Source organism: Myxine glutinosa, chromosome 13 (assembly GCF_964187855.1).
Source record: "Myxine glutinosa chromosome 13, kmMyxGlut1.1, whole genome shotgun sequence".
NCBI classification, from domain to species: Eukaryota; Metazoa; Chordata; class Myxini; order Myxiniformes; family Myxinidae; genus Myxine; species Myxine glutinosa.
Genome location: NC_136273.1, coordinates 8,885,059 through 8,905,161, shown reverse-complemented (window position 1 = coordinate 8,905,161; position 20,103 = coordinate 8,885,059). Strand labels below are relative to the sequence as shown.

General features: G+C 48.2%; 1 protein-coding gene across 2 annotated transcripts in view; it reads right to left on the bottom strand.

Annotated features, from left to right (window-relative positions):
- Positions 1-20,103, bottom strand: part of LOC137438561 (transcription factor E2F3-like) — a 158,930-nt gene that overhangs the window by 43,746 nt on the left and 95,081 nt on the right. For both annotated transcript variants that reach the window (XM_068133707.2, XM_078767043.1), the window contains one exon: positions 7,911-8,136. In XM_068133707.2, coding sequence (XP_067989808.2) covers positions 7,911-8,136 — 226 coding nt within the window. The remainder of the gene's footprint in view (positions 1-7,910; positions 8,137-20,103) is intronic.

The following is a 20,103-nucleotide window of genomic DNA, read 5'->3' as shown; positions in this document are numbered from 1 at the left end:
ACTCTGGGGTGTGTGAGGAAAAAGTGCGTGCCAAGGAGTGAGGGTGCTGGCGAGAGTGAGTCGGTCGTAGCGTGTGTGCGAGGGAGCACATGGAAGCGCGGTGTGGTAAGTGTTACAGAGGGTGTGACGGGAGAGTGTGCGCGAGAAAGGTGTGTAACAGACAGGTGCATGGGGAAAGAGTGCGCTGTCAAGAGTAAGGGTGAGTGCGTTGTCAAGAGTGGTGGTGAGAGTAGTGAGAGTGACAAGGAGCGTGAGTTGGGTGTGACAGGTGAGCGAGGATGTACACCTGGAATGGCAGGATGCACACCTGGAATGGTAGAGCGTGAGTGGGAATGCACGCTGGAGTTGGTAGTGAGGCACGTGGTTGGGTGTGCGAATGAGAGCACACCTGTGATTGTCACAGAGGTGACCGAGGAAGGGGCGCGAAGAGGTGTGTTGGTGAGGTGTGCGACCAACGAATGTGTGCCAAAGTGTTCGGTGGTCAGGTGTGTGACCAAGGCTGTGAGTGGAATGAGGGTACCTGGGTGTGTAAGGAAAGGTACGAGGAGCATGGGAACGGCTGGATGTGTGAGCAAGGAACGGGCTGCGGGGTGTAAGAATCCAGGTGAAGCATCGACGGTAACCAGGTTAGAGGTTAGGTCGACTTTTAGCCGAAGCGGGCCCTCGGTGCGTGCCGGGCCTCGCTTTGAACGGCCGCGTCCGTGCTCCACTAGGCGGAGCGGGCAGCTGGATAGGAAGGGTCGTCATGGCGACCACTTTTTGTTGAGGCAGTCCGGTAGGTCGAGATCGGGACATTGGATGGCTCCGTGCCGAGATGGTGCGTGGGATCTCGGCACGGGTAAGCCCCCGTACCTGCACCGAGTGCCGGACGCATCCAGCCGCTGGCACAGAACAACCCGCATTCATGGCTTGGCTTTACGAAGCCTGGCTTTGGACAGGAATTGGCGCACCGAGAGGCATTAGTGAGTAGACTGGGTGATGAGGTTAGTGTTTTGGACCCAAAATTAGAGAAAAACAAAATTTGATGATTGGCAAGGGATTGGCAGTAGTGATTGGCAGATGATGGGTAGTGATTGGCAAATTTGTGATTTGTTGAAATTTGATGTGCAAAATTGGTAGTGAGCGATGGGCCCGGTGGGTAAGGGTGGCGTCCTTGCCACCCTTCCCATATAACGTGGGGGCAAAGGAGCAATAGCTTATGGGGTGATGGCAGTGAAAACTAGCCCGGGTGGGTTAGGTTATATTGATAGGGATCTAGCGAAGATGACATTAGGTGACGTTAAGTTAGTTAGTGACTGATACCTGTAGTGGGGACGCAGGTAGATTAGTGTGGATGATAATGACGAGGGAGCGCAATAGTTTAAAGGGACGACTGGGAAGCGCAAGTTTCAGAAGGGAGTAGTTAGCTGAGATGATGCCGTGTGTGTGAGAATTGAACAGGTGTGATTGCACAGGTGTGCAACTGGACGGGTGTGTGGAGCAATGGATGAGTAGTGAGTGCGGTGGATCAGCGCGAAGGCGCTTGGGGAGAGAAGGGTGCAGGTGGCACCAGGTGTGAGAGCACAGGTGTGCAAGTACAGGTGTGTGGAGAGAGTTGGAGTAAGTGGTACGGAGTGGTGTGCATGGTGCGAAGGTGTGGATGGGGGAAGAGTGGACCCCTTTCACGAGTACCCGGGGCGGGTAGTGTAAGTGTTAGGTAGACGGTATAGGTAAATTGTGGTTGGATATTGGCATTTGTGGTGCGGGTGACAGAATGGTATTGTGGATGGGTGCATTAGTGTCGTGGAAATGGCTGGGCGTGTAGCCTGTTAGTGTGTGTAGTTGGTTGGGCACTCCACCACTGTGAGGATGTCGGCCAGGTGAGGCCGCAGGTGGGCTCTGGGAGCCGGTAGAGTTGTGGATGGGGCCCGAGGATCCGGAGGACGGACCCGGGTAGCCCAGTGCCAGAGAGGGCACCGAGTGGGGAGAGCGCCAGAGGGCCTTCCCCAGGTAGTTAGGTTAGGGCAGGGAGCAGGTAAGCTCGGAGGCAACTGCAGTGGTGGAGGTGTGCAGGTGGGTAGACCCACTGGGAGAGGTACACGCCACAGCCCAGAAATTGTGCGAGGGCACCGGGAGATGAATCGGGGGAGTGAGACCCCAAATTGAAAAGCACCACAGTTGGCCAATGGGAATTGGTTTTTAGAACCCATAGTGTAAGAGGGCCAATGGTTTGGCCGGAGAAAGACCCCGGGTAGTGTAAAGTTGTTAAAGTCATTTAGGAAATAGTTAGGATTGATGAACCTGTCGCACCATACGCAGCCACTTACCTGTGGTGATGATGATGACTCCACACCTGTGTTTTCTTTGTTTTGTTGCAGGAAGCAAGGACTGCTGTTGGATTTGTGAGACGCATCACGACGTGGATGAGACATTGGGGTGATTCCATCTCTCCCTCCCTAGGAGGGACTGATGATGAATTGGAGATGGCAAATTTTGATGAGAGTTGAAAATGGCAAATTTGATTGGTTAGGAGGGAGAGAAGACGAATTTGGTATATGGGAGGAACGGGGAAGACAGTAGGGATGTTTGTTGATTTGTAAAGTAGATGTTTATGGGTAGTGTTGTGTTTTGTGGATACAGTAAGGGGTAAGGGAGGGGCCATGTAGGTTACCTGGTGGGGGGGGGGGGGGGCGTACGGTAGGAACGTACCTGTCTCACCTGGTTCCCATGTGCCCCCAGTGTGCATCATCTTATATTGCGTGCACTTTTGCGCCCTTACCACCTTACTCACTTGTCTGCTTCTTTTGTCTCCCACCTCCGAGGATCTGGCTTTGGGGCAGAGAGAGAGGAGAGAGAGGTGCTGGCTCCGCAGTTGTGGGCCTGCACTTTCGCTGCTTGCTGCTTGGATCGATACACCATATGGACCGCAATGTTTGTGGCCACCCACAATGGACCGCAGTTCTTTTGCGGCCAAGCACCACCCGTGGAAGGACCTATGGGTCAACGTGGCACCTATGCCAAACAGGTGAACCACTCTTAGTTGGCCCCTGACGGCCACAATACAGAAATGGACGCGGTTGGCGCCTTTCTTGATTTTTTTAAGAAGTAAGAAGGCCAAGTGCACCACATGAAGGCAAGACCAGCGGCAGAACATCGGCCGGCTGCGACACCACCGGTGATTTATAAACACTTTATTGGTGCACCGGATGGTGCTCACTGTGTGATGGGGTGGTGCTTTTGATGCTTGGAAGGGGTGCTCTGCACATTATTAAAGGCCGTAGGCCACAGAGCACTCGTGGGTTGGTGTATCGATGCTGGCATGCGTGCTCTCTCTATGCATAACATCTGCATGTGTTCCTCCAGAAACAGGTCCTGGATCGTAGTGTAAATAGCAGCGTAGTCTTGTAAATAATGCTCCCTACCGGCTGTATGTTTAGTTTGCGAATTCTTTCCGCAATTCGGTTATCCTGTGGGTGTGTTTCTGAGAGGAGAAGGGTGCAACGTCGCAGGGGGACATATTTACTCATTTGTGAATATCTGTAAAACTGTCGCACTCAGGGTAGAGTTAATAGTAGAGGGAACTACATCTGAGTGCCACACTAAAATAGGTAAAAATTTATCGGGTCGGGACGCCCCGAGGGTAGAGAAGGGTGCAATGTTGCGAATATGGAATTTGGCCTCCATATCCGCTTGTAAATATTCCCCTATTTCCCCAATACTCCCCAACTATCCCCAATCCCCCATTCCCTAGTCCCATTGTCTGTAAACAACACTCTGTAGAACCGACCTTCCCCTCTTTCCCCCATTAAATGTCGTGCCCAGGTCCACCGCATCTCACGTAGACAACTTTCGGACATCTTGCTAGTTATTCTTAGTCTATGTCAGTTAAGGACTCGTTTCCATTAATTCTGACTCTTCGTTGCACCAGAATGTGATTATATGGCACCAGTAGTGAGTTTAGGACCTTCCCATACCTCCTCCCATCTTCTTCCCCAAACAACAACAACAACAACAACTACAACTACAACAACAACTACAACAACAACTACCACAACAACTACCACAACAGAGGGGCGCGGCGTGCGGGGAGTGTGCGTCCTCACTCCGGCTCGGTTAGCCGCCATTACCCATGTGCGCCGACGGGGTTACCAAGAAGGGGCTGCCTGTCGGCCCCTCGTCAAGGGCGGAGCCGGTAACCCCCCCGCACGCACCCAATGAGAAGCAACGGGCCGATTCCATCTGGGGCGGAGCTAACGAGCCGAGGGCGTGTCACTCCCCGCCGGATATACGCGGCGACTTACCGGATGTGAGGAGAGATGCGCCCCCAGCTTGAGAAGACAATCACCACATCCGAGCGCTGCGACCTCCCCGCATCTCTAGACCGGACCGGGTCGATCCTGCCCTGAGCCCAGGTGCACCTGGAGCCATCGATTCTGCCTTTCCTTGCCATCAATCCCCGTGTGAGTCAGTTTTGTCCTGTTTATCTGTCGTCTGTCAGGGAATAAGATAAGTGTGTCTAAGTGCCTGTCTTTCTATGCTGTCCCTCTCATTCCTGTAATCTAACCTTCCGCCCTAATATAACCTCCTCCGTAGGTCTTGAGAACTGAACCCTTGGTGTCGTGTCATTTTAGTCCCAGCCGTTGTGTCCTTTTCCTTCATTGACCTAGCGTAGCGCGACTCGGCAACGTTCGAGTATAATCGGGTAACTTGTGCAGGCGCGGTCATACCAAACCGCTCGGTGAACCAACATCCACCACCGCGTCTGTAACAATATATATATATATATACACAGACTTGGCATTTAATATGGAATATTTTTTTGGTGGGGGTGAACTGACTTTTCAAGATGACTTAGAACCAAAAGTTCATTGGAATTATGTTGAAATTATTCTAGATTTTGATAATGTGACCTTTAAAAGAAACAAAAACCACATTTGACATTTCGAAGCAAATAAATTGATCCTTGAAAGTGATGTAAACTGATATCGAACTCAATTCACGGACAGTACTGTGTTAAACTTCTGTGCGTTTTCCAGAAGTATCTCTTTATTTTGCACATTAGCCCAAATTTTTTTTAACAAAAACAAAAGTTAAATTACGACTGGGATTACGGACAGTAAAATTACAGTTCAGTACTTCGTGTAACCCCCACGAGCATTCAGGAGAGCATGTACACGTTGAGGCATGCTGTTCACGAGATTTGCCAAGGTTTGGACAGGAATCGCTTGCCATGCAGTTACAATAGCCTGCTGCAATTCGCGCACAGAGGCAGGCTGCTGCTCCAAGTTGTCGATTTGACGCGTTAATTCTGCCCACAAGTTCTCTATCAGATTCATATCCGGGGACATGACAGGCCACTAAATATGCTCTACACCATGGTCAGCAAGAAAGTGTTGGATCATGCGAGCACGATGAGGCCGTGCATTGTCATCTTGGAAGACAAAGTTTCCTCGAAAGGCTGCACGAACAAATGGAAGCAATGTTTTTTCCAGAATGGCCCTGTGCTTGAACTGGTTCAGCTTTCCATTCAGAACAACCAGATCAGTTTTGCCCCCTGCATGAAAAGCAGCCCAAATGGTCACCCCACCACCTCCAGCTTGGACTCTTGGAACTATACAAATCTTCGTTGTCGGCTTCATGCACTTGTCTGTGCACTCGGACGTGGCCATCTTGACGATAGACCAGAAATCTGGACTCGTCACTGAAGATCACGTGATTCCAGTGTCCTGGCTGCCATTGACGGTAATCTCTGGCCCACTGCAATCGGCGCTGGCGGTGTTGTCTGGTCAGACGTGGCTTTCTCAGGGGACGCCTGGCACGATAGCCTGCTTGAACCAGTCGTTGGTTGACTAGCCTTCTGGATACAGGCACATTTGTCAGTTGCTGCCACTTAGCCCGAAGCCGATTAGCTGACTTGGTACGGCCATTGCGGACGAACCAGTGCAGCTGGCGATCATCCCTCCTTGTGGTTCTGCGGGGACGTCCTGGCCTCGGTATTGGAGTAGGGACACCCCTCTGAGCATTTCGTTTCAGGATCTTTGACACCTGACCTTGAGTGATGCCATACTGCCAAGCAATAGCACGCTGTTTCATGCCGGAATTTCGTAAAGCCACCACTAAATAACAAACAGCATTGTCGAGTTGACGGACCATCTCCAGGGGAAGCGGCAATAACTTTTGCAGACGTGCAGCAGTTGTTTTCCACTAATGCAGAACGCAACAACCCTTATATACCCGATTGTGAAGCCAATCGTCAAATGTACCTGTCCGTACATTTTGTCACGCCACCTGTGATATAATCCTGTTGTTGACTTCTTGCTGCGACAGACAATCAGTGACATGGTTCTTTTAACAAAGAAATCACCGAAGCGTAAGAGAAACTCACCAGATTGATATACCGAGTTCAGAAAGTAAACCCAAGTAAAGAAAAAAGAAATATTCCATATTAAATGCCAAGTCTGTAGTATATATATATATATATATATATAGTATATATATAGTATATATATAGTATATATATATATATATATACAGTATATATATATATATACAGTATATAGTATATATATATATATATACAGTATATATATATATATACAGTATATAGTATATATATATATATATATATATGGTATATATATATATATATATATGGTATATATATATATATATATATATATATATGGTGTATATATATATATATATATATATATGGTATATATATATATATATATATATATGGTATATATATATATATATATATGGTATATATATATATATATATATATATATGGTATATATATATACATATATATATATATATATATATATATATATATATATATATACATACATATATATATATATACATATATATACATATATATATATATACATATATACATATATACATATATATATATATATATATATATATATATATATATATATATATATATATATATATATATATATATATACATATACATACACATGTACGTGCAGTGTCTGAACTACTCCCTCAAACTTTTGTGAAATCCTACCAAACTTCTGGTATGCACCTATCTCTCTTGGGTATGTCCTCGGGGTATTTTTTTTGATATTTTATGAAAAAAAAGGAAGATATTTTTGAAATGGCATGAAACTCCAACTTGTTCTGTGGCTTCTCATGATAAAGTCATGTACCAAATGTCAGTTAAATATGTTAAACGGCAAGGGGAAAAACTCTGGAAATCTGACGCATGGATAATATGTGATATTATCTCCGTCCAAAAAAGGCAAAACTCTGTGGAAAATTTGTGAAACGCCCCGAAACTCGAACTTGTTCTGTAACTTATAATAAAGTCATGTACTAAGTTTCAGTTGAATATGTTAAAGGGTAAGGGGAAAAAGTGCAGAAAACCACAGGTGGGACGGGCAGACGAAGAGCAAACCTATAGTCACCTCTGCTGAAACTGGCAGGGGACTAATAACTCACAAATCAAAACAAACCACTACAGGACAAGTGACTGTACAAGATACCACTCCAAACTATCTGTTAACAAATATGCCAATATTTCATCAACAAGCAATGACGAAGCCAAGTCCAAGCTGCTTTCAAATCATTGCCAATTTCTGTTTTTAAAACTAACTTCAAATGCTATAGTATTCGGGTTTGAAAGTAAGGGATAACAAAATAATTAGAGCATCTGAAAATTTCATTGTAATTAATATCCACCTCAACGCAGATTAACAAAATGTTAGGACTCATGCAAAATATGCAAAGCTGTTTCAAAAATAAGAACAAAATGACTGGCAATAACAATGCATGGCACAATGACGATATCATCGATGGCAATAAAAGGAATTAAAGATGACCGTGCTTGTACGAACAATCACAGAAGCATTGAAAGCAATGGCCAAACAATGCAACCACAACATGTGGCACTTACGTCCACATGACTGTGTTTTTGAACTTCTTCGTGACAATTTGAACACCTTGGAGAACATTTGTTATGTCGTACATGCGTCGTTTCTGTACACCCAGGATCTTTGCAGCGTTGTTCAATTCTACCGACCCATCTGGCGATTTTTGCATCAGAGAAAGGAATCTCTGTGTGATGAGTCCAAGCGATGAATCATAGCGACAGCGATTTGCCAGGCTCAGCTCAGGATTTACTGTTTATGGAGGCACGCACATCAGACCAAACATTGATAAATGTTGACAATCCTTGCCGAGGTCAATCATTTATTTTATTACAAAAAGACGTAACACTTCATGCAAAACCTAAAAGTTAAATGTTTAAATACACATTTAAAGAATCCTCCATCAAACTAATAAATCTACTTGAGAATGCATACACTGCAATACAAACTTTGTAGGCAAAACAGACACAACAAATCACCATGAATAAAATAACTCCTTTTTCATTAAGAGGGTATGTGCTTTACCCATGGTTTCTTACATTCCCGGACTCACTCTGCGTGGTGCAGAGATCTGCACTTTGTGGAGTTTCTAACTAAACTCTGCACTTCTCAAGATCCCAAGCTCAACTGTGCAACACATGAAGCTCTTACCCCTGGGGATTCCTGGATCAACTGAACTTCGAGTGCTCAGAGCTGTATAATTAAAACGCCACTTCTTGACGTCACCCCTCTCTCCAATTGGTTGCCACACCTTGGCGAAATTCCAGTGCAAAGCCGATTGGCCCCCAGCTCCAGACAGCTCGCATGCACTGATCAGACATCCTCCCAGAGACTGGTGATCCGCACTGACTCCTTCAATATTCGAAACTGGGTGCTATCAACCAGTGGGTGACCAGGTGGTGACTGTCTCACCGGGATGTCAAGTGGCGGTTGATGTGGCCAGAATGACATCCCGAGCTTCTAGCAGCTGTGAAACAATTTTGTATACCATTCCACATGGATCGAGAATGAAATTTTCTTCCCGGTATTGGCTGCAGTACAATCCTACAGAGGTGTAGAGGGCTGTATCTCTGCTGAGCTCATGCCTAACAGGTCGAGCCTGTGCAACTGATAAGCCAGAAGAGCCTTTTATAAATTTATATGTTTCTTGGATGCTCCAGAACTGTTTTGTGTACCACAGACAGGTTAATGTATATCAGGCATTTACTGTTTGTCATGGTGCATGCGGCAATAGCTGGGGTGCCACTTGCTTCCTACTACAGTAATGTATATATTTACGGGAAAAAAGTTCCTGTGCATCATTTACACCTATGTGGAATGAGAAATAAAAACAAATATCACATTGTTTGGTCATATCAATATGTCGTATTTGATAAACATAAACAAACATGAACATGTCCACACGTGTGCAAGATATGTCTCTGGAGGCTCGGAGAGGGGTGCGTCAAAAGTGAGTTAACAGGTCTGTATCTGGTGTGACCACCATTTGCGTTGACACGCACTTGACAATGGCACCTCATTGAGGACACAAGATGGTTGCAGAAGGCTTGAGGGATGTCATTCCAGATCTATATCAAGACCTGCTGCAGTTGGGCCAACGGTGCCGGCTGGTTTTGAAGACGGCGCCACTGTCGTTCCATTTCATCCCACACGTTCTATGGGAGAAACATCGGGAGAAATAGCTGGCCAGGGAAGTGTGGGAATGTTCTGTTGTGCGATGAAGTCGTTGACCACTCGTGCAACGCGAAGGCGCGCGTTATCCTGTTGAAGTGCAATGTGACGTCCATGAACCTGCAGGAGCGGGAGGACGTGAGGACAGTGAACTTCATCACGTACCGAATACCTGTCAAATTGACATTAATGACGTCCAGCTAGGTTCTGTGATGTGCTGCGATACCTCCAAATACCATCCCACTTCCACTGACGAACGACGAATGTTGCACAAACATGCGTCAGTGTAACATTCCCCTTCCCGTTGATAAACGCGACAACAGCTACCGTTACTCTCAAGATGGAACCTCGACTCATCTGTAAAGAGGATAGCTGCCCAATCTTGTCTCCTGAACCTCAGACATTGTCTACACCAAGCTAGGTGCGCATGTCAATGAAGTGGCTACAAAATCAGACGTACTGCTGGTCGTCGTGGATGGATGGTATGCTCGCGTAACCGATTCCTGACAGTTCTGGCACTGATTGGTCGCAAGCCAGGGATGCTGCAAGCTCGCAAACTTGCTTTCTGGAACCGATTCCAAAGGTGCACCTACCAGATTTGATTATCCTGCCAACGTGACATCACACGTGGTCGCCCAGAATGTGGACAGTCTCTGGTGTTGCCAGTTTGTTGATAACGTCTCCAGAGTGACTGCATGGTGTTCCGATGAAAAGAAAACGCCTAACCACAACGTTTTGTGGCAATCATGTCACAAGCATTCCAATAGCATGTACAGTGCATTCAGAAAGTATTCAGACCCCTTCACTTTTTTCACATTTTGTCATGTTGCAGCCTTATGCTGAAATCGTTTAATTTCATTTTTTCCCTCATCAATCTACACTCAATACCCCATAATGACAAAGAGAAAACAGGCTTTTAGAAAGTTTTGCAAATTTATTACAAAGAAAAAACTGAAATATCACATTGAATGAATGAATGAATGATCGTTTTAAGGCCATTTTCCCCGCTAGAGTGGGGGTTAGCCTTGCGGGCCCCATGACAATCATGGTTCCCTGCCTGAGGCAATGTTTTTATGGCCGGATGCCCTTCCTGACGCCAACCCTTGGTCACGCTCTTAGGATGCGCAGGGATACGGTGTACCTATTCTAAATCGGGGTACACACCGGGATCATTCATCCCAGCAAGCTGGTACTCAATTTGCCGACCTCGGAAGGATGACAGGCTGAGTCAACCCTCCTGGCATTAATTCAGCAATCGACCGGGATTTGAACCCAGGATCCTAGGATCCCAAGCCGGCACCCTAACCGCCAAGCCAACACCAGGCTATCTTGTGAAAGATAGGATAAGATATCTTGGATATCTTGTGAAATATCACATTGACATAAGCATTCAGACCCTTTGCTATGACACTTGAAATTTAGCTCAGGTGCCTCCCATTTCTCTTGATCATCTTTGAGACGTTTCTACACCTTGATTGGAGTCCACCTGTGGTAAATTAAATTGAATGGACATGATTTGGAAAGGCACACACCTGTCTCTATCAGGTCTCACAGCTGACAATGCATATCAGAGCAAAAATCAAGCCATGAGGTCGAAGGAACTGCCGGCAGTACTCAGAGACAGGATTGTGTTGAGGCACAGATCTGGGGAAGCCTACAAAAAAATTTCTGCTGCATTGAAGGTTCCCAAGAGCACAGTGGCCTCCATAATTCTTAAATGGAAGAAGTTTGGAACAACCAGGACTCTTCCTAGAGCTGGCCGCCCGGCCAAACTGAGCAATCGGGGGAGAAGGGCCTTGGTAAGAGAGGTGACCAAGAACCCGATGGTCACTCTGGCTGAGCTCCAGAGATCCTGTGTGGAGATGGGAGAAACTTCCAGAAGGACAACCATCACTGCAACACTCCACCGATCTGGGCTTTATGGCAGAGTGGCCAGACGTAAGCCTCTCCTCAGTGAAAGACACATGAAAGCCCACAGAATCTTGTTTCTCACAGTCTGAGAGTCCTTCAGGTGCTTTTATGCAAACTCCAAGCGGGCTTTCATGTTCAAGTGTCATAGCAAAGGGTATGAATACTTATGTCAATGTGATATTTCAGTTTTTTCTTTTTAATAAATTTACAAAACTTTCTAAAATCCTGTTTTCTCTTTGTCATTATTGGGTATTGAGTGTAGATTGATGAGGGAAAAAAATGAATTTAAACGATTTCAGCATAAGGCAGCAACATAACAAAATGTGAAAAAAGTGAAGGGGTCTGAATACTTTCTGAATGCACTGTAGATGTTCATTTTCGGACAGGCGTAGCATCACGTTTACGTTTAGACATCAATAAAAACTTCTTCTTTTTTTTTACAGCTGGGATGGTTCACCGAATCGTGCTGAATTGCAATTTGCTCAGTTCCACATGTAGCACTGTCACGTGACTCAGGACACATGCATGGCAATCCAATGCCCACACGAATGCCAACCTGCTTGAATGGAACCTCGTTTAAGCGATCAAAGTGCTGGAATTGCCGCTTATATGATTGAAGTGCCAGAGTTGCCACTTAGACGATCGAGGTGCTGGTGAAATGGAGTCAAGGTGGGCAAATGTCTTGAGAATGTGGTATAACGATGATGGTAATGATGAAGCATGGCAATGATGGAAAGAATGGAGTTTGATAATGCGTTTTTGAGAATGTGGCATGATAATGACAGTAAGGATGGAGTATGAGAATGAGGTTTGAGTGCAGAATTGAAGAATGCGGAAGAGGACAATGGGAATAGTTCTCACTGCATTCACACCACGTATTTCCCTTCCATTGATACGAAGGGAGAGGTAATCTAACTAAACAAAATACTACTGATATATTATATCTAAACAAGGTTCTTTATGTGTTGGATGTAACTCCCTGGGGTCTTCCAAAACGGCAACAATATATATATATATTGTATATATATATATATATATATATGTAGGGAGCTGTAATGCCCCTCCCCCTTTGTATATCCTTGCTGCTTTACCAATTACCAAGTATAACCAATTATATGTTTTGTTTTGACTTGCTACTGTACTTTTTTATGATACTGAGTTCTTTCTACTGCATTGAGGATGTGTAATATCCTAATAAGGAGTTCTCTGCCTGTGTGCTCTGGCCTGCGTGGGCACAATCTCTAGTTCCCCTTTTCAGGCCTTGGAGGCAACTCTTATCTCTCTTTGCCTTTCTCCTGACTCTGCCATTATCTTGCAAGTTGACAGTTTTATGAGTGTCCACTCCCCTTTGTACTTTCCCAAGCCAGCTGCTATACAGAAAGTTGTAAACATGTTGCCACATAATGCTGACCATCTCCTTATCAGAGCTAACCCATGACTGGCCTTGGATGAACTTCCTTTAATTAACTGAACAACAGGATGGGACTATGGTGGGAGGCCCAATGAGCCCATTCTGTCTCTGTGTCTTGTGAGCTAACTCCACCCCTGACTTTCTTTATATAAAGCAATGTTAATTGAATTATTTCAGAGCATCTTGTTGTACTGTTGGTCATTCCTTGTGAGTTTCAATGCAACTTTGCTGTCCTCAAGCTTGAGTACTCGAGTTCCAATAAATATATCCGTTGCTCCTTTTCTCTGAGTCTTCTGAGTCCCAAGTTCTAAGTCTCAATCCAACAACTGGTGGCAGCGGTGGGATCAGTCTGGGCAGTCCGGGACGCGGTCCCAGGCAAGGGAGTGGTGAGAGACCAGCTGGCAATTGATCCGGGTCAGGTGAGCTGTGGTTTTCTTTTGTTTTTTCCTTTTTAGCCCGGGGGTCAGTCCAAATTGTAAACCACTCTCTTGCTCGGTTGCCGTTTGTTCCGTCCCCTGCTCATACCTGTTCCACGAACCTAAATTTAATTACGGACCGCTTGGGTCCTGGAGCAACTGATTGTTTATGGACTCGTCAGGGTAACGTTACGTACAGGAAAGTGCCCCACGTTGGGCGCCTGAGGTTAAGGGGTAATAGATCTCTGGGTTGTGAGGGTAAGGATAAGGGCGGCGTCCCGATCCGAGGCCTACCCGGGAGACGTCGGGATTTTAGTTTTAAGTAAGATCAGAACTATTACACGGGCGTAGGACGCCAGGAAAGTGCAGTAAGGGTAGGATAGACGGCTGTGTAGGCGGACGAGCCTCTCAGGAGAGTAGGTAGCGCGGCCGTACCACGCGAGGCGGGCGAACCTCACGGGTACAAGGCTGCGAGCCTCTCAGAGTTAGGTAGTGTAGCTGTGCCGCGAGGCGGGAGATCCTCACGAGTACAAGGCTACGTCGGTAAGCTAAGGTTTCTTAGGATGGGTAACAGTATAGGTAATAAGACAGTAAAGGCAGGTGAACCGCTTAGACATACCCCAGCATTTTTTATGTTTAAGAGGTATGGCTATGCTGCTGTGAGACCAGGGAAGTCATGGGTTGCATTGACGAAGGATTTAGGAGAACCGTGGCCCGAAGGAGGGTCTTTTGCGCTGGAAAAATTGGACGTGTTGTATGAGACATTAGAAAAGTTCGAACAGGCCACGAAACACTTTCCGCCTGACTATTGGAAAGTCTTTGGCTGGTGGAAGGAAGAAGCGATGAAGCGACACGCAAAGTCGAAACAGGCCAGCTTGGCTGGTGAGGTAACAAAACTCAAGGGTCTGAGGAAACAGGCGAATAAAGAGCAGGATGAAGCGCTTAAGGAAATAGAAAAGCAGGCCAACGCGCGACTGATGCCGCTCGTTGAAAACCCAGACCCCGCGAGAGGGGAGGTAGCGACCAATCTACCCTCCCCAGCCCCAGACCTAAACCCTGTCCCGGGGTTTCAGGCACCACCTATCCTTTCTGCGTCCCTGCTACCACCTCCCTATAACCCCGCTACCATCGCGCCCCAGATACCCCAGAACCACCCGAGCCAGGGAAGACTGTTTGCACAACTCGGGGCTAATGGAATAGATGACGGGACCGACATCGCAGGGTTTCCGCCACCGATAGGACCGGATGGGTTATACCCCTCACTGGTAGGTTGTAAGGGGAAAAGGACCTCACAAACTACCCCATCGGAATGTCAGGAAATAGAGGAAAGGAAAACATTGTGCCCTGTACAAGTTATCGGAGTTGACGCCCAAGGACAGGGGGTTCGAGAAAGAGTACCATGGAAAGAATCCTCTTTAACTGTAATGAGGGAAAGGATTCAACATTTGCTTATTGAAGATCCACGGCAGATAGTGCCGACCATGTCGAATTGGTTTTTAGCCGGCGAGTGCGACTATCGAGACATAACTCATATGGGAGTATCCGTGCTCCCACCCAAAGTATGGGAAAGGGCTAGATTAAGAGCACACTGGCCGCACGTCGATCCAAGGGCAGCAGGAGCGGCCCAGATAACAGTACCACAATGGGACGCACTGAAGCTCCGGCTGCTGGGTGCCATCGAGCATGCGCTGTTGCCAGCAGGAGGTCCGGATTGGGGAAAAATTGGGGCCATAAAACAAAAGGCAGGAGAACCAATTGGAGAGTACCGAGAAAGGTTGGAAAAGGCCATGGCGCGCTGGGGAGGACTGGGTCCGATGCAGCTGGGAGGGCTACCCCAACCATTGGTAAATCAATATCTAATCGAGGGGCTTCGGCCAGTGTTAAAGAAACAGGTACAGACCGTCCTCTTCGGCTGGAAGGGAATGACAACCAACGAATTATGCGACAAACTGGAACAATGCCCGGGCTCCTCCCTAGAGGAGAAGAAGGATATTAAGGAGGAAATATTGCAAATGTTTGTCCAGGAGAAACGGGCTCAATTTAATCAAAATAAAAAGGGGGATCAGAGTCAGGACTACATACGCGAACAGTGCCAGAAGTGGGGACCTGTTCGAGGTCCAGAGGAACATAGGAGGAGTTGTTATCCTTTTTTCTATAAGGGCCAATTCCCCAACGGAGAGTGGATCCACAGCGAAAATGAAAACTGCGACGGTTGTACTGAGGAAGATTTTGGACTAATTAATATGAACGAGGTGAAACAACAATGGACAATACCTCCCCCTCTTCCCCTTCCTCCTCAAAACCCTCAAACTTGGAACGTGCAAGGGCCCCCTCCCCAAAATTGGTATCCACCAAGACCCCTTCTCCAAAACCCCGGACCACCCCCCAATAGTGGGATGCAGAACGGACCAAGGGGGAACTGGGCCCCGCCTCGGGGTCCGCCGCAGTGGCAACCAGTGAACCAGTCACTTTGGGGGCCGCCAGAACGCAGACAGGGCGGAAGGGGAGCTGTAGAGGGACGACCTATGCCCTCCGCACCACCGGTTCCGCAGGAACCGTGCCATTATTGCAAGCAGATGGGACACTGGATACGTGATTGCCCAAAGGCTCGTAAGGGGTTTCAGCCCCAATACAATAGAGGGGCCTATTGACGGGACGCTGGCGAGTCGCCCAAGGAGTGTCCTCTCTTGACCATGACACCGGCAGAGGAACCAACCATGATGTTGGACGTGGAGGGAAGACAATTAGAATTTCTCGTAGATACGGGCGCGACTCGCAGCACAATTAACAAGGGGCAATTGCCCTCTTTGCGCCCTACGGCCAGGAACGTTCAAATACTGGGTGTTTCGGGTCTACCCCAAGCGCTTCCTATTTCGGAGGAAGTGCGAGTAACATGCGGCCCGCTGGAGGCTAAACATGCTTTCTTGATAACCACTACCGCCCCGACGAATTTGCTGGGACGGGATTTATTGTGCCGTTTGGGCTGTCAAATCTCATGTACCGAGGAGGGAGTTTTCGTAGACGTCGCGGAGTCTAAACGCGACTTGTTGATGACGGCACTGGCTCGTCCCGGCCCCACCGCGTATTGGTGGCGCTTGGATCCAGGGGCTTTGTCTGCTTGGACATATATCATAGATAATGTGTGTTTGGACAGTTCAGTGCTGCGAGATTGGATGCAACAGCACCAAATTTCGATAAAGGACTTAAAGGATAATCCACCCCATTGCACTGCGTACTATGATGCAACGGGTGAGGACGAGAACTACCGGGAAAGGGTTAAGGAAAAGCTGGGCGAATGGATGCCTCTACACTTGTCACGGGTATGGATCGGGCGTGAGGGAATAGGAATTGAGGTAGTCCTAACCCCGAGTCAGCATGCGCTGACCCAATACCCCGAAGGAGCGGTCGCCCATGTTACCCTCACTACTGCCAAAGGGTGGCCGCCGGAAAGTGTAGGTTGGATGGTAGGGCGGTTACGAGAAGTTCCCTTACATGGTTATCGGTGTAAGAGGGGCCGCTGGACTTTGAAACGGCTCGAAAACGGTGAAGGGTTCTCAATTGACATTAAGGCAGAACGGAGGGACGGAAAGTTCGAAGAGGCAGAGTTGCCCCCCAAAGGCACCTATGCCATGAGGGCAGTGCTGACGGACCCGGGTGAGTCGGATTACCTCCTAGCGGAGGTGCCGGACAATTTATGGCCCAAAAGTGACGGTGAGGTTGGACGGATGCGAGACGCCAAACCTCTAGTGATAGCAGTGCAGCCGGGGATGCGCTTGCCAAACGTAAAACAGTATAAGCTACGACCTGAGGCCGACGTAGGCATAGCACCAGTGATTCAATCCCTAGTGGAACAGAAGATTATCGTAGAAACTAACAGCCCATGTAATACACCAATTTTGCCAGTTAAAAAGCCGTCAAAGGACAAATGGAGATTTGTACAGGATTTAAGGGAGGTGAACAAGGTGATACAGGGCATACACCCACTAGTTCCAAACGGAGAAACCCTCATGATGTCAATTCCGCCGGACGCAACATACTTCACGGTCATCGACCTTTGTTCTGCGTTTTTCTCTGTGCCCATCGCGCCTGAGTCACAATACTTGTTCGCTTTCACCCATAGGGGGCGCCAGTATACTTGGACAGTACTACCTCAGGGGTTTTCAGATAGCCCCACTCTGTTTTCCCGGGCGCTGCACCGCGACCTGGCGGATGTGGAATTGAAGGGAGGGTCAGTGTTGCTGCAATACGTTGACGATTTGTTGATTTGCTCCCCTTCAAAGGAGGCGTGCGAAATGGATTCTTTGGCCCTATTAAAGGCCTTGGCGGCCAAAGGCCACAAAGTAGGCAGACCAAAACTTCAGTTTGTGCGGCAGGTTGTAACTTACTTGGGACACGCCATTTCGCACGGAAAACGAGAATTGGATGCTGGACGAGTGACCGCTATCACGGAGCTGCCTCGCCCTCGCTCGCAACGGCAAATGCTGCGCTTCCTAGGTATGACGGGATACTGCCGCACTTGGATACTTGATTTTGCGCTGCTGGCTAAACCACTGTACGAGGCGACCAAATCAAATGCCCCAGACCTATTGATATGGACGGATGAATTGAGGCGATGTTTTGACGGGCTGAAACAGGCGCTGGTTACGGCACCGTCATTAGGACTCCCGGATTATGCGAAACCATTTACCCTTTACACTCACGCCGTGGGAGGTTTCGCCCAGTCAGTTTTGACACAGACCCATGGGGATAAGGAGCGGCCGGTGGCCTACTTTAGTAAAAAGTTAGACCCGGTCGAACAAGGGTTTCCGGTGTGCTTGCAAGCCGTGGCAGCGGCCAGGTACGCAGTAGAAAGAACAGCGGACATTGTTATGGGACACCCAGTAACGCTACGGGTACCACATTGCGTCACTTCGCTGTTGTTACAGCGAAGCACACAGCATTTGTCTAACACTAGATTAATGCAATACGAATCCGCACTGATCACTGCAGCCAACATTACGATCGAACGTTGCACGACACTCAACCCAGCCTCACTGATGCCCAACCCAGAGGAGGGCGAACCTCATGTGTGCACCGACGTTGTGCAGCTAGTTTCCACGGTGCGATCGGATTTAAAGGACAATCCCTTAGAATACCCCGACTGCATATATTATGTCGATGGATCAGCTAGGCGCGCATGGGACGGGTCCCTGTTGTCCGGGTACGCCGTGTGCTCGGATAGCGAAACGGTAGAGAGCGGGCGTCTTCCACCTACATTTTCCGCACAGCAGGCGGAGCTGTGCGCCTTGACTAGAGCGTGCAGCTTGGCGGAAGGCCTTGCCGTCAACATTTACACAGATTCGGCCTACGCTCACGGCGTAGTCCACGATAAAGGAGCCATCTGGAAGATGAGAGGTTTTCTCACATCTGCCGGTTCAGTGATAAAGAACGGCGCGCTGGTAGAAGGGCTCCTCCGAAGCATTTTACTTCCCCGCGCTATCGCGGTAATTAAGTGTCGTGGCCACCAAAGGGCGGACACTGACGTTGCCCGGGGCAACGCAAGGGCGGACGAGGCGGCAGGAAAGGCCGCCAACCAACAGATAGAACGCAACATGCCGATGGTGACACGAGCACAGAAGACAGCCGCACAGATTGCTGACATACCGACTGCGGGACCACCCGCCACACCAACTAAGGACGATATCATAAATTTGCAAAATGCTGCACCGACGGCCGAACACGAGGTCTGGCTCAAACGAGGAGCGATACGCCCTGGGCCAGGGGAAATGTGGACCCTTGATGAAAAACCTATAGCACCCCAGGCTTTACTGCCTTGGCTGGCACGCATGGCTCATCAGAATGGTCATGTGTGCCAGAGGGGGGTGATGGGACAGATAGACTACACTTGGGCAGCGCCAGGACTGTCACGGATTGTATCCGAAGTGTGCCGATCGTGTGTGGTCTGCCAGCAACACAATAGAGGGGCGCCACCGAGACATGCACATGATGGGGGACGACCCCCGCCTAGTGGGCCGTTCGCAACTATTGAGTTCGATTTTACAGAATTGGAACCAAGCATGTCGTTTCGCTATGTGTTGGTAATCGTAGATACGTTCACCAAATGGGTCGAAGCATACCCATGCGTCAAATCCGATGCTCCGACAGTAGTGAAGCGCCTCGTGCGGGATTTTATGTGCAGATTTGGCATTCCCCAGATAATTTCGTCAGATCAAGGAGGCCATTTCACGGCGCAGGTGGTTAAGGGCATCCTGAAGGCGTTGGGCGTTAAACAATCCTTCCATTGCGTCTACCACCCACAGTCCTCAGGACTTGTGGAACGAACGAACAAGACTTTAAAGAATAAACTAGCGAAACTTTGCGCAGACACAGGCTTGAGGTGGCCAGAGGCTCTTCCGCTTGCATTGATGAGCATTCGTTCCACCCCGGGTCGCACTACGGGCCTTTCCCCCCACGAAATATTAATGGGACGACCTATGAGCTTGCCCGTTTCAGCACCAACAGACATGTCCACCCTTGCTTTGCCAGTAATGGATGACATGCTTTTGAGATTTTGCATAGGCTTGTCGAATGTGGCACGCAGCATCCATGCTCGAGTACGAGAGGCGCTGCCTGAACCAATAGGCCACGCCATCCACAACTTTCAGGCCGGCGACTGGGTGCTCGTGAAGCACTTCACCCGCAAGGCTGCTTTGGAGCCACGGTGGAAGGGACCATTCCAGGTGCTACTGGTCACACCGACGGCAGTCTTCTGCGAGGGTAAACCTTCGTGGATCCACGCCACCCATTGTAAGTTGTCCATCCCCGCACCAC